Source organism: Thamnophis sirtalis, unplaced genomic scaffold (genome assembly GCF_051295495.1).
Source record: "Thamnophis sirtalis isolate CommonGarterSnake01/CBP01778 unplaced genomic scaffold, rThaSir2_p1.2 scaffold_10, whole genome shotgun sequence".
In the NCBI taxonomy this organism is placed as follows: domain Eukaryota; kingdom Metazoa; phylum Chordata; class Lepidosauria; order Squamata; family Natricidae; genus Thamnophis; species Thamnophis sirtalis.
Window position 1 is genome coordinate 54,299,751 of NW_028261390.1, and position 15,213 is coordinate 54,314,963.

General features: G+C 40.2%; 1 protein-coding gene across 1 annotated transcript in view; it reads right to left on the minus strand.

The window, feature by feature from the left end:
* C1QTNF7 (C1q and TNF related 7) overlaps window positions 1-9,544 on the minus strand; it is a 44,226-nt gene extending 34,682 nt beyond the window's left edge. Inside the window, exon 1 of the mRNA XM_087724632.1 lies at window positions 9,376-9,544. Within this exon, the coding sequence (XP_087580758.1) occupies window positions 9,376-9,442 (67 nt within the window). The 5' untranslated portion in view covers window positions 9,443-9,544. The remainder of the gene's footprint in view (window positions 1-9,375) is intronic.
* Window positions 9,545-15,213: the final 5,669 nt, after the last annotated feature.

Consider the following 15,213-nt stretch of genomic DNA (forward strand, 5'->3'; position numbering starts at 1 on the left):
GCATAGTTGCCATAAAGCATTAAAGCTTACAGTCCAACAGAAAAACATGTAAGAAATGTGAAGAAGAAACTAGCCATCACAGGATGAGACATATGGTTGGTTAGCTCTGTAGTCAGGAAATGACATCATATTCCAGTCAGAAGAAGTCTTGTTTTGGTGGAAGAAATCTGGACAATAATACCCAGCACATTCCTTCAGGCAAAAAATATATGAGCAAAGCATTGGTGGATTAAAAAGAAATGAAAAGAAACTAGCATCTGCAGACCAAAGGACATCTGTTTGATCAAAGAGATAAGGAGAATACCTAAAAGCTTTATTCTGCTAAATGTACATCTGTAATGGATCTTATTAGCAATAACAGTGAGCAGCAGCTCCCCCCCTCCCTAACTCAAACATTAAAATACAGGGTTTTGCCTACTCAAATAGAGTGGTGATGTCGAAGTTTCAAAAATTTTATTCTTCAGAAATTTATACCACCATTTTTTAACCTTCCACAAATGATGAGAAGGAAAATCAGATTGAATGAGGTGGACCATACAGCATTAGAACATTTTAGCAGGAATCAATTTTTTGGGTATCTAAAAGGAAGTTTAGGGCTATAACCTTCTGCACATTCCAGGAACACATCTGGAATATCTGTGTTAAGATGCATATGACCACAATATTAATATTTGATCATTATAGAAAAAGGTAAGCTGCCTAGCATAATATAGGAATATGCCATAGAAATGACTTGTAGATATTTTTTTAATTATTAGAAAAGAGTTTGAAAACAATGGCCCTAAGAATACAAGAATAAATGTTGGCCATTTGAAATATTGATTAAAGAGTAATGCATAAATATTATTCATAAAAGGTTATATAAAGTAAGTTAAACCTAAGAAACAAATGAAAATAAATGGTTTAGCACCAATGCAGTGGTGCCCAGTAGCTTAACACTCAAGGAATATCCATAATTTTATGTTCCCAGGATGTTGTACATCTACACATCCTTCTTTTCTTCTATTTATAATCAAAGAAATTAACTCCCTGATTTAAAAAAACCAAGCAATTGACTATATCAGCTCCAAATCAAGTGTCTACAGTAGAGTGTGACTCTAAGTAGAGTCTCTGGTAAAAGTCTTCTGCTTATGTAAATAAGGGTTTTCTGGGAGCATATAGGAAGAAAATGCCCAAGGGCTGTTGAAAAAGTCATCACATTAAACCTAACAAAACATGAGATCTTTAATTCCCCCAATGGTGCCTCTACATCTGAAATAATGCTATGGGCTTAATTTCTCATATCAGTTTAACCTCACATATTCAATAAATTCCATGTGGATTTGATCCAAACTGACTAATTTAATTAAATTGTGAAGAAAACTGGCTGTCACAAACAAGGGGAAAACCCTGATTGTCTAACAAATACATAACTTAGTAGAGCAAATATGTCAGAATTTTTGGATTTTCTGAATTCCATCTCAGTACAGTAATGTAAAGAAGAAGAAACAACTGCACCTTTTTCATTGTAGGAGCAATATTGTTATCAAGCTGCCTTCTCTATTGTTAAAAATGTTATATATTTTTTAACTATATAGTTACTGGAAAGAGAGAGAGAGAAGATTGCAAGGGAAGGAAAGAAGGAAAGAAAGAACGAGAATAAAGAAAGAAAGAAAAGATGAAAAAGAAAAAAGAAAGGAAAGAGAAAAGAAAAAAAGAAAAGAATCTGATATATGCCATACTAATTTCCAGTTTCCTAATAGGATCACCCTCTGCAAAAAAATGATACATATGAGAAAACAATCTTTTTTTTTCTTGCAAGGTGAAATACAGAGTGAAAAATTCGGTGCATTGAAAAGAAATGTCTGGCTAAGGAATGGGATAGCAAATCACTAAATTTACATGGAAAACATTCTCCCATCCACCATGGCCAGACATTATGAAGAAAGCAAATGAATAATGTCTTTGGAAAATGAAAGTTTTCAGGGTGTGGAAGAATAAAGGGAGAATAAGATTTAAATAAATAAAAGTTCTTTTTTTACTTACATGGCTTGAAAGAGTTCTGAACAGCTGGAGCCTCAACAATGTCTGCAGATGTTGTGTTTGGTTGAGCCTACCCCTCCCCTCTCAAACTTTGGCATCAACATTTCTGTAATGCTTACACTTGATAAATAATTTCCTGGTTCCCTTTCCAAAATTCTCTCATATTTGATCACTGATCTACCCTAGTGACAGAAGAATGCAGACTAGATTATGCAGCCTGTATTTCTCCCTGAGGAACAAAGCCTCTCTGGCTGCCTTGGGCTAACCTATACTGCCCACTCCCTCTAAATATTATACCTTGGATCAGTGCTGAATGAATAGTTATGCAATAATACATGAACAAGCCATCTTAGTATAACATGGTGGCATTTACCATATGAATCACAGAGACGTAGAAACACTGTCCCAGAGGCAGCACGAAGTCGAAGTAACCATACAATCACATTGTATGTTAGCCTATTATCTATCCTTCTATCCAATCACATTATTTACAGTTTGTTCCAGTCTTGTCACCTTCTCTTATACCAATAATAGAATCTATTCCAGACTTTAAAATATTCTGATTCCCCTTTATTTTTTAGTTCAAGGGTGAGCCTATCTGCTTCCGCACAGGCCAAAATTTTTCTAAGCATATCTAACTCTGGTGGTGTATTTTCTTTTTTCCAATACTGTGCATAAGTTATATGTGCCGCTGTGAGTACATGTATAATTAGATAAAGCGCATCTTTCTTATACCCCTCCAGTATTATGCCTAGGAGAAAAAATTCTGGTTTGAACAAAATTTGATCTCCCACCATTTGTTCCAACCATGATTGTATCATTTTCCAGTATGTTTTTGCCTCATTGCATGTCCACCACATATGATAAAAAGTGCCTGGTATTTTTTTGCACTTCCAACAATTTGGGGCCAAATTTTTAAACATTTTGGAGAGCCGTGCTGGGGGAAGATGCCATCTGTAGAACATCATGGGCATTGTTAGTGTCCGATTAAGTATTCAAAGTTTTTCCCATTTAACCAAATCCACATTATAACCACAAATTTTCACCCAGGCGACCAGTTTCTTTGACATGTTCTTGTCAAAGTTTATATTCCAGCACAAATCTATACAGCAGTTTGATCAACCTGTCTTCTATCTCTATCAGAAGTTTATATAATATTGTGTAATCTTTGGCAATACCTTCCTTTTTCCTATCCTGTGCAAACCTTGATTGTATCTGTAAATAAGACCACCATTCTAGTTGTACCGCTTGTGATGCCAATTCTAGTCTAGTTTTTATCTCATCCTGTCTGTTCAATAACTATTTGTATGTGACAATTTTTTCCACGTTAATTAAATTTGAATGTATGTATGCTTCCATTGTAGATAACCAAATTCAATATAGTGGTCATGTTTAATTTTGTTCTATACTAATAACAGGGACTGGCTGATGTAGTGTCTATAAAAATATTTATGTGCAGATCCTTTTTCATACCATAGGAAGGCATGCCATCCTGCTTGGAGGTCATGACCTTCCAATTGGAGTAAACTTTTAATTCACAACATTATCCATTCTTTTAACCATGTTAAAATGACCGTAGTATAGTATAAAGTTCCCAATCTGGTACACCAAATCCTCCCTTTTCCTTAGTATCTTGCATAGCTTTGAGTTTTATTCTTGGTTTTTTCCCCCTGCCATATAAATTTAGAAACCAATTGATTTAAAATCTAAAAAAAACCCTTTTTCTAATTTAATACAAATGTTCTGAAACAGAAACAGAAACAGAAATTTTGGTAGTACATTCATCTTTATGACTGTGATCTTACCCATCAGGGACAGTTGTAGGTTTTCCCACCTTTCTAAGTCTTGCTTGGTTTTATTCATCAAATTAATATAGTTGTCTTTTTTGATAGACACACACCTCAATGATAAATGTATACCTAGATATTTTACTTTTTTGACATTTTGAATACCCAATTTCTTTGTTAACTCCAATTCGGATGTCATATTTTTAACCAACATTTTAGTCTTTGTCATATTTATCTTTAGACCCGGTACTTTCCCATGTTAATTCCTCAATAAGTTTCATACCAAACTTTAAAGGATCCTCTAACACGAAAATTAAATCATCCACAAAAGCCTGTAACTTAAATTGTTCCTTTTTAATTTCTAGTCCCTTTATCTGTTCCTCTTTATGCACATTCCTTGCTAAAACTTCTAGGATTAGTATGAACAGCAGTGGGGATAGGGGGCGACCTTGTCTTGTACCTTTCTGTATTGCTATACTTTGCATTAATTCACCATTAATTGTTACTTTGGCTTTTTAAATTGTATATATTTCTCTAATCATGTTTATAAACTTATCCCCAAATTCCATGTGTTCCAATAGTTGATGTAAAAATTCCCAGTTCACATTGTCGAATGCCTTTTGGGCATTGAGAAAAAGTAGTGCAACCTCTTTTTCATTATGCACTTCATAATATTCGAGAATGTCCAGCATTGTTCTCAGATTGTTTTTAATTTGTCTTCTGGGAAGGAATCAATTTTGATCTGTGTAGATAAATAATGTGAAGAATTTTTTCAAACATTCTGCAATTATCAGAGCAAAAATCTTATAATCTGCATTTAACAATGAAATTGGTCTGTAGTTTTGTATAGACATCTGATCTGAGTCCTCCTTAGGTAATATATTAGGTAAAATATTACCTCCTTAGGTAATATTTGATATAGTCAAATATTCTGCTTTCTCTTGAAGTATACCCTAGGGGAAAATTCCAGATTTCGCTGGTAGATGTCACTCTTCCATAAACTATCAAGATACAGACTAATGAAGTGCACAGTCAGTGTAAGCCATTTTAACTTCTTTCTCAGACCTTCAATAGTTAACTTATTTCCCCCTGGAGGCTTCCATGTTATCAGAGTTATTCAAAACCAGCCCTTGTTATGTTAACTAATTGTTTAGATTTGGCTCCCCAGACAGTTCAGAGAAGAAAAGAAAAAGTCTCCAGCCTCCGCTTCAACTCTGCTCAACCCTCTCCTCTCATTACTACAGAGGGGGTGGGGTAGAAAGGAAAAATCCACCCCCAGTCCTAGCTTTGCAATGACTTTAGGTATCCAAAATGTCCCCCCTGCTTATTAGAGTCATGGCTCTTTTGTAGTACTTGGATTCACAGGGAACTATACTTTGTATAATTTAGAGCCATTCTATGCTATTCCCTTTCTTAGGGTCAATGTCTCTTCATTGGCCAGGTACCAAGGCTTGGCAGCTAGCTCGGTTTTCAGTATTTTGGCCATTCCATCTCTGTCTGTGGGATTGGTCCATTTGGATTGCGCCCGGGTGATGGCTTGCAACAATGGTTGAGGAGGGGGGAATAATTGAATAATTGAACGGAGCTGTTTTGCCGACTCTTTCTCGCAATGGCTGCTTAGCTCCAGAAACTGCTTGCTGTTGGGGCCCTAAGGAGCCCAGGCGGGCAGCAGTGGCTGGCCCCAAAACAGTCACAAGCATAACCCCTCCAACTTGGAGAAAGCAGCACATCAATTACTGAAATAACCAATAACTCTGAAATTGAAAATAATCTTCCTGACCGCTGGACATTGCAACAATATAATAACTTTAAAGAAAAACATGAGGGACTGGTAATTTCTAACAAAAAGTTAGATTGCAATTATTGTGCAAAATATGACTTCACAAAAAAGAAAAGTGTTCATGTGTCAAAAGAATGAAAATATTTTCAGATTGAGACAGCAGGAAAAAATAAAGAGTTAACAGCAAGCTTCTCTTAGGGAAAAAAATGAAAGAATATTTTTCATCAAAAGCTCATAACATTTGTAAAGGGAACTTAAAACAATGTGTGCAGGATTCAATAACAAAAGGAATAGATAAGAAAACTGAAAAATATGTAGGTACCCACTTGTAGAATATTTAATACAGTTTACAGCCTGGCACCAAGATTGTAAACTATTTTCAAACATAGAAGATGAGATAAACATGCAAAATAAAAATGGATTAGATATGGGAATAGGATTATATTCACATGCAGTGAAAATAGTTGATTTCATTGCAAAAGAAAATTTAAAAAATCCCTATTTACTAAAAATATTGAAAATAATCTGAAAATATGGTTGTTTATTCACAAAGCCTCAACAATATCTTGCATACCAGTTGTTTATACTTTTCTTAAAAGTTGAGGATTCAGTTAGCTCACCAACAATTTTCGTTGAGCTAGTTGAATTGGAAAAACAAGATGCAGAGACAATATGTTCTTCAGTTATGGAAAGTTTAAATAATGTTGGGCTTACTAAGAACTACCTAGAAAAAAAATTAATAGGATTTTGCTCCGATGAGTTATGCTTGGGAGAAAATCTGGAGTGAGCACTAGGATAACAAAAGAGTTTCCAAACATAGTAATATGGCACTGCTTAAACCATCACCTTCAACTTGTTTTAGGTGATTCGATAAATGAAATAAAGGAAGTAAATCATTTAAAAATAATTATTGATAAGATATATACTATTTTTCATCAATCCAATAAGAACCAAATTGAAGTTATCAAAATATCTGAACAACTTGGAATTGAAATTATAAAGATTGGTAGTGTTTTGGGACCAAGATGGGCTGCCTGTACTTTAAGGTCAATCCTAGCTGTGTGGCAAGCTTATCCAGCACTACATCAGTATTTTCATTCAAATGAAAAATACTTAGGTATGGCTGTCTGTCTTGAAAATAGATATTTTATGATATTTTATTTTATGGCATTGATCGATATGCTAAATGAAACTTTTCTTCTTTCAAATGCACTGCAAGCAAAAAACGTAGACATAATAAAGGCTGAAAAACTTGTGATAAGATCTATTAAAGCATTTCAAATCCTGGAAACAAAAAAGTGCATGCAAAAAAAAAGCTGATGAATTAATTACTTCAGAAACCTTCAAAAATATAAAATTTGTAGAAAATCATCGATTTGTTTGGACTTCCTCAGGAAAGTCTTTTAGAAAACATTGGAATAAATTTGAATAAAAGACTAATGGATTGTGAACATTCAAAAATAGTTTGTAGCCAATTTCAAGACAGGAATAAATTACAGTTTCTCAATTTTGGGGGGCCAGATTAGTGAAATATTGAAGAAGTAGTAGTTCCATGGAAAGCAGCTAAAGAACAATTGCTTGTATTTAGTGACATTTTAAATTACCAAATTGATATTAATGATTATTGACATTTTATAGAAAATGTTTTTAAAAATTCCCAAACATATGCAATTCCTGACAGCATTCAAAAATCTAAAAATATTGTCAGAACAATTAGCAATAGCAGTTAGACTTATATACCGCTTCATAGGGCTTTCAGCCCTCTCTAAGCGGTTTACAGAGTCAGCATATTGCCCCCAACAATCCGGGTCCTCATTTTACCCACCTCGGAAGGATGGAAGGCTGAGTCAACCCTGAGCCGGTGAGATTTGAACAGCCGAACTGCAGAACTGCAGTCAGCTGAAGTAGCCTGCAGTGCTGCATTTAACCACTGTGCCACCTCGGCTCCTTGCTGTAAGTTCAGCAGAAGTTGAAAGGGGTTTTCCAAAGATGAACATCATATGTTCAGAGAAGAGAAGTCACCTGTTTCTAATATAACAAATACAATGACTATTAGTCTAATTGGCCTACTTTTAAAGGAATGGGTTCGTACTCCCACAGTGAAAAAATGGTTAATGGTAAATCACCACAGCGATGATGCTCAAGTAAAAATGAAGAAAATTGCAAGTGAGGACGCCAATCAAAAAGCAATTTGGAAATACCTTACATAATAGTTTTATTGTTTTTTGTCAGGTATTATCTAATAGGTTTTCATTAATATTTTAAAACTCTTTCTTGTAACAAAATCTAGTTTTGTGTACCTCTTTTATTGTTCTTATTTCAGTATTAAATGCATGTAATAATAAACTACCTTTTTGCATATCTTTTTTTATACTTAAAATAGTCATTAGTGCAAAAAAGTGACAGCAAGTTGGCCATGCCCACACAGTCACATGTTCACCAGCCACACCAGGGGTGGGTTTCAACCGGTTCGTGGCGAACCGGTTGGTCGCCGAACCCGGAAGTAAGTAACTTCCGGGAACGGCGAAGGGCGCGCCCACCCGCCCGCGGTCCTTACCCAGTTTTGACGAGTTCTGCGCTTCCACGCATGCACAGAACGCATGCAGCGCCTGCGCGATCGTCCAGGAGCAGCTGGAGCATCGCGCAGACGCTAGTACGCATGCGTGCACCGTGCGCGTGCACGAGGACGCCGCCGGCCCCGTTCCAACCGAATTGGTTGGAGCGAGGCGAAAAACCCACCCCTGAGCCACACCCACCTAGCCATGCCCACCCAGCCACGCATTAGGGCAGAGAACCTGTTGTTAAATTACTTGAATCCCACCACTGCATTGTACTCTCACTGGGCATTTTTCTTCCTCTAATGTCTGATTTGTTTTTCTGGTCTTAAATAAAATAATCACAGGAAATTGATGTGGGGTTACCAATCAGACCCTGTTATCAGCTCTTCTTTCCTTTCCCATCACCCTTAATTCCAATCTCAGTGCACACGTACATATATCAACTCTCTCCCAGTTATGCTAGCCCCTTTCCTAAATCGTCACCGAGCCAACATGACAAAGGAGTTTATGAACTTTTCAGCAATCATTTAACTAATTTTTAAAACAATAAAATAGTATCAGATTCAACTCATAATGAAAATGTGACAGACGTTACCAAAAAACGCCCCATCAAATCAGACAGAGAAGAATCAAGAAAGAATATCTGTGCTTTGCAACCCTTTTAAGTGAATTTGGAAAGACTGGATTCAATTAATAACAAAGTACCAGTTTATTTCCAGAAAAGAGAAACAATGAATATCTTCTAAATGTATAAAGGTTGCACCAGTTAGGATTGCTTCTACTTTCTAATGAAGGATAAGCTAAGTTGCCTTAAATTTCATTTAGTCTTTGTCTAAAGTTTTCTTATTTTGTATCCTAGCTAGAAAACAACTTGAAATTTAAAAGGGAAATAAATAGGACTACTTAATCTTTGCATACTTAGCAAAATATTTGCATTATACACAAGCAAGCATTTCAGATTTGATGAACTGGAACATGACAGTCATAAATTTGAAAGAGACAGACAATTACTAAATGTTCTGTTTATACAACTGAATAATTAACAAACCTCAGCTTTGCTTGGAATTACATTTTGGACATTTAGCATATAAATCTCTGTGGGATTTACTGGGTTGCTAAAGCAGCTCTTCTTTTGCACAAACCTGTATTCAAGATCCATTTCATTTTGAATTTCTCATTAGCTAGCTGCTTTTCAAAGAGCTTCACAAGAAAGTCACCAGCCTCTTACCTTGCTTTGGAGCCACTGATCTCAAATTTTCCAGCAAAACCATATGTTTCCTTTGGAGTTGCAACATACTTTTAAAAGGCTTCGCAAAGATGTGCCAGACTCATGCAAATCCTTCCAAAAACAAGCAGTATCTTACCAATAATGGCCTCCTCCAGGCTCAGTTTCCAAGTTTTGCAACTGTCTTTTTTAACTAAATGAACTCCCACCCTTTGTCTTGAACTGCAGCCAAAGACTCTAATTTAAAGCAACTGTCAACTTTGCTATAAAGCTTTCAGAAGTCGTACAGACACACACACACACAACAAAAGGGACAGAAAATCCTCTTGGCTTTCAAACTAAGGAAATGGTTAAATATACTTTAGAATTGCAACATATCAGGAAGTAAACCTCACTGAAGTCCATGGGACCCTTTTTTCTGAGCACATAAATCTTAAATTATATTGCAAATCTAAGAGGATAATGTCTTCTGGGCAATAAAGCAGGACAATATTTGTGCATATTGTTTAAATCAGGACTTCCCAACCCCCAGTCCTGGGCCATGGCACATTCAGAACCAGGTTGTGGAAGCAGCGCACAAGCGTATGTGCACATGTGCAGCTCTACTTGCATGAGTAATGGGCGAGCGCTGCACACAACTCCATTTGTATGAGTGCCATGTGTATATGCCTGCTGCTTGCACAAACAGAGCTGCGTGCTTGTGTGAGCTCACCCACCACTTGCACAAAACCATCCCCTCTCCCCTCCCCTGCTGGTTCTCAGAGCTGGAAAGGATGTTAACTGCTGGCTTAAGTTGTCTTATGAGAAAAGAAAAATATAAAAGAAGGCAAGTTCTTATAGATTCTTACCAAAGGAGGCATTTATGGTGAAAGTACACTGGGGAGGGGGGGGGGGGACAAGAACAGAACCTGTGAGTGCAGCTCAGCTAGGGCCCTACCGTCTTTGTGTCAGAGCATATTTATAGACTGCAATAGGCAACAAGGTCAGCCAATGAATAGACATGGCAACTGGGTCAGCCAATGAGGACTGTTTGGAAACTGAAACAGTATTTGCTGGAGACAGCTAGGAGTCTGGGCGTGGCTTAGTACTATAGCTCTGAGTCTGTGCAAAAGCTGCAAACTAGTCGTCTGAGCTCTGAACTGAAATTGGAAACTGTTCTGTCTTCTGCCTGTGTTTGCTGTACTCTCTACCATGTTGGAGGAACCAGCCATTGGTATTTTATGTGGCCTATGTGTTATTATGTATATAAAGAGAAGTTAATGAATCCTGCTGCATCAGTTACCTGTGTGTGCTTTCTGGATTTGATTGCTGTAACAAACTCTAGTTTTCTGGAAAATAAGACCCACCCTGAAAACAAGCCCTAGCCTGATTTTTTTGGTGGGCCTGCTATAAGCTCTACCCCAAAAATAAATCCAGGGGTGGGCATGGCCAGCACGAGAGGTGCTGACTGTGTCTGGCTGCAGCTGCAGCCGACTTGGTGCGGTGCAAATACCATTAATTCTGAGCATGGAGGCAGAGGTGGGGAGGAGAAGACAGATGATCCGGATGTGCTGCACAGTTGCCTGACTCACAGGAGGCTTGCAGGAGGCTTGGGTGGTGGCACCAGCAGCAGGCAAAGGCAGAGGCATGGGGGTGTGGGGCAGGAAGGTGATCTGGATGCCCCATGTGGGTGCCTGTTTGGTGCGGCTGTAGGCAAGCTGAGAGATGGTGGGACAGAGTCAGCGGCATGTTTGAATCACCTCTGCCTCCACCTAGCTCTACTGCACACTTGTTGCCCAGAGGGAAACTAAGCTTTGTTTGCTGACAAAGGAGATGCTTTGAAAGGGACCTAATTGCTCCATTTCAAACCGTCCCCTTTGCAAGCACACAAAGCTTTGAGTCTCTATCATTTCTCCATCCGGGCAAAAAGTATTTGGTCACCTATCAGGTGCTTGGGAAGAGGGCAAATTGCTGCTCTAACAAGCACCTGCACATGGTACCAGAATTGCCTGCCTTACCCATCCCTCATGCATCTGCTTCTGTCTGCTGCCGGTGCCACTGCGCAAGCGTCCCTTGAGTCAGGCAGCCACACAGCATATCTAGATCGCCTAGACATGTCTTCTTCCCCCCCGCCTCTGCCTCCATGCTTGGAATTAATGGTATTTGTGCTGTGTCAAGGAGGTAGAGGCGTATGAACAGCTTTACCTGTTGCAGCCATGGGCAAGCAGAGAGTGGGACCAAGAGGGCAGGGACAGCTGTAGCTGTGCTCCCACTCCTATCAACCCCCGTACTCACCACCTCCGGCACTTTAAAAAAAGTCCTCCCCAAAAATAAGCCCGAGTGCTTATTTTCAGGCCCAAAAGAAAATAAGACCGGGTCTTATTTTCAGAGAAACATGGTAATTCATTACTGTCCAAGGTTTCACTGCTTTAAAATTTAATAGTGAAGTAGTAATCACTTCTATTGGATCGACTGGCGACTACCCGGAGGAGAGCCTTCTCTGTGGCTGCTCCGACCCTCTGGAACGAACTCCCCGTGGAGATTCATACCCTCACCACCCTCCAAACCTTCCGCATAGCCCTTAAAACCTGGCTGTTCCGACAGGCCTGGGGCTAAAGACTCGCTGCCCCACTTCGAATGGTATGATTGTTGTGCTTTTAACTATGTATGGTTTTTATGTTTTTGTTATTCTGTTTGTATTTCCCCTCCCTTTTTGAGTTGTGAGCCGCCCTGAGTCCCTTCAGGGAAAAGGGCGGCATACAAATAAAATTAAACCTAAACCTAAACCATTTCAATTGAGAAAAAGTAACCAATTGGATGGGAGAGCTAACTTCACTCCATCTGGATCATAGCACTGTTGGTTGAATCGGTTGGACAGGTCTTCTCAAATCCATCTATAGAGTTTTTTTTAATGAAACTTCCCTGCACTTCCATATTGTATGTGGCCAAATTGAGATATGCAGCTTTTAATACAAAGAGGATCCTCTTTGTCTCAAGGGGATTCATTTTCGAGGGGTCAAGTTATGAAGTAGCATAAGAAATTCAGATGGTCAGCAGCCAAGAAGTCAAAATAACAGAATAACAACAGAATAACTATCAGTCTCTGATGCTCACTTGCTATCAGCTGCCATAGTAACGGGGAGGGGGGAGCATTGGCATTTGGGTGGGGAAGCATCTGGAAGAGATATCTGGCCCTGTGTGAATGAAAAGGGATGTTTGCTCTCATCTTCTACTGTGCAGTTGAATGGACTTGTTTATACCCAGTCAAGGTCAACTCTTTTGGCATACCAGATAGATGGAATTACCGGAAGATGCGCCCCCCATGACACCATATTGGGTTGGGGATTGGACATTCAGTCTGGGTCCTTTTGTTGCTATCATTTTAAATGCAGTAAAAGTAGCTCTTCTCTAACAAACATGGAGTTGGGGGTTTCCTTTCTTGGGTTTTTAATGGAGGCATGCCTGACATTAAACAAGATCTGCTGGTGACTTTCTTGTGAAGCTCTTTGAAAAGCAGCTAATGAGAAATGCAAAATGAAATGGATCTTGAATACAGGTTTGTGCAAAAGAGCCAAGGTGGCGCAGTGGTTAAATGCAGCACTGCAGGCTACTGCTAGATCAGCAGTTCAGCGGTTCAAATCTCACCGGCTCAGGGTTGACTCAGCCTTCCATCCTTCCGAGGTGGGTAAAATGAGGACCCAGATTGTTGGGGGCAATATGCTGACTCTCTGTAAACCGCTTAGAGAGGCCTGAAAGGCCTATGAAGCGGTATATAAGTCTACTGCTATTGCTATTGCTATTGCTTTATCAGCCATCCCGGAGATTAACTCTACCATTAGGGCTGAGCAAAGAATGTCTAACCAAGGCAGTGAGCAAGAGGACATGGGAACTGCTGGGTCCACTTCCTCCCCATTCCTGCTGTGGCTGGGAGGAGATGGAATGGTTGTCTGAGATGCAGATTGAGGAGATGCCAGTCCGAGCCAAATGGTTGTTGGGCATAGATGGAGGTTCTGGAGGAGATTCCCCCTGGAGTAACAGTTACTAGATGCCAGAGTGGAGAGGCTGCCTGGCAGGAAGCTGACAAAAAAGACCTCCTGCTGACTCAGGCCCTGTATCTCCTACACAAAGTTCTTGAAAGTTGGAGAGCACATGAAAGGTATGCCTTACCTGTGCATGAAGAGGTTGAGGAAACAGTGGGGGGAGCAGAAACCTCTGCAAACCCCAAAGTGATTCCTAGAGCTCGACAAGGACCAGTGCAGGAATTCAAGTGGCAGCTGCAACCCAGCCCCCCCCCCCCCCCGGAGGTGCCAAATTCCAAAGGTTCCTCAGCTAGGAGTAAAATATGGAGGGGATTCCAAGGCTCTGGGATTCTTCTTAGCCCAAATTTGGAATCACACACAGGAGCATGGGGAGGATTTTGTTTCGGAAGCAGCAAAAGTAAATTGTGTCACCATGGCCCTGGAAGGACTGCAGCTGAGTGGATTGTTGCCCATCACAATGAGGATTCCCCACAGCTGAGGGATTATAACCACTTTATGATGGCCCTCTGAGCACATTTCAAAGACCCCCTAGCTGAACGTAAGGCTAGGACTAGGATGAAGACCCTAAATCTGTGCCGAATACACCCAGGAGTTTCGTAAGTTAGCTTGCCACATGTGAGGATAGTCCCAAGATGCTCTAATGGAATGTTACAAGGATGTCAATAATGATATCGACCAAAGCTGTTATTCCCATGGGGCCCCTTGAGACCTTCAGTGCTGGTATGTTGGCAGCTGATGTGGAAATTGACCTGGCCAGAGACTGGCTCCGTGGGGGCCAGATCTTCAACAAGCCTTCCCCCTCTGTCCTGAAGCCCCCATAGTAGCCAAAGGAGGGATTAGCAGCCAAGTCTAGATCCATGGCATGCTTCAGATGTGGGAAAGAGGGGCACCAAGCTGTTGATTGCTTCACCAAACCTGGCTCCAAACCAAACTCAGCTGGAGGAAAGAAAGCTGAGAAGCCACAAGCCAAGAACCACAAAATGGCTCTTAAAGGTGTGGAAGTCATTGAGTTCGCTCCTCCAGGCCTGGAGGAGTTGGGAACTCCAATCACCCCAGGGGAAAGTGAAAGTGACTCTGACGATGATTCCCTGGTAAGTCAGCACATAGTCCCCATGACCATTCTAATGGAGTTAAGGATGCCTTCGTCCAGCACCCAAGGGAAGATGCTAGCCCTTTTGGATTCTGGGTGTACCAGGTGTGTAATTAGCCCAGAAGTGGTGGAAAAAATGGGACTAAGACTGAGAACAATGAAGGTACCCATAGTGTTTTGCCAGTTGGATGGGTCTGTAACTGGGGGAGAAGACCCCTAAGTGACAGAACCAGTTGAGATGTGGATGGAGGATCAACAAGAGATTTTGAGTTTTATTGTAGCCCCCAGAATGGAAAGGCCCATCTTACTCAGATTACCCTGGCTCCGGAAATGGAACCCTCATGTGAACTGGAGGAAGGGATTGTTGCGCATCTGTTCCACCCAGCCAGGGAAGGAAGGAGGAAACCACCTCCCCTGCATAGCCAAAGCTGTGAAAGAGCTGGCAGTGGCAGTGAGCAAATGCACTGTTGGGGAGGAGAAAATCCCAAAGGAATATTGGGACCTCAGGGAGGCATTCAGCGAGAGGGCTTCAGATGTGCTCCCATCCCATCGCCCCATGGACTGCAGTATAGAAATCCTCCCGAGGTGAAACTCCCTAAGCCAAAGATCTACTCAATGACCCTGCATAAGCTGGAGGAACTGTGAATCTTTATTGATAAAAACTTAAAACAGGGATTCATCCAACCAGCTAGGCCATGATTGGCTGCTCTGGTGTTGTTCCATGACTCCCTT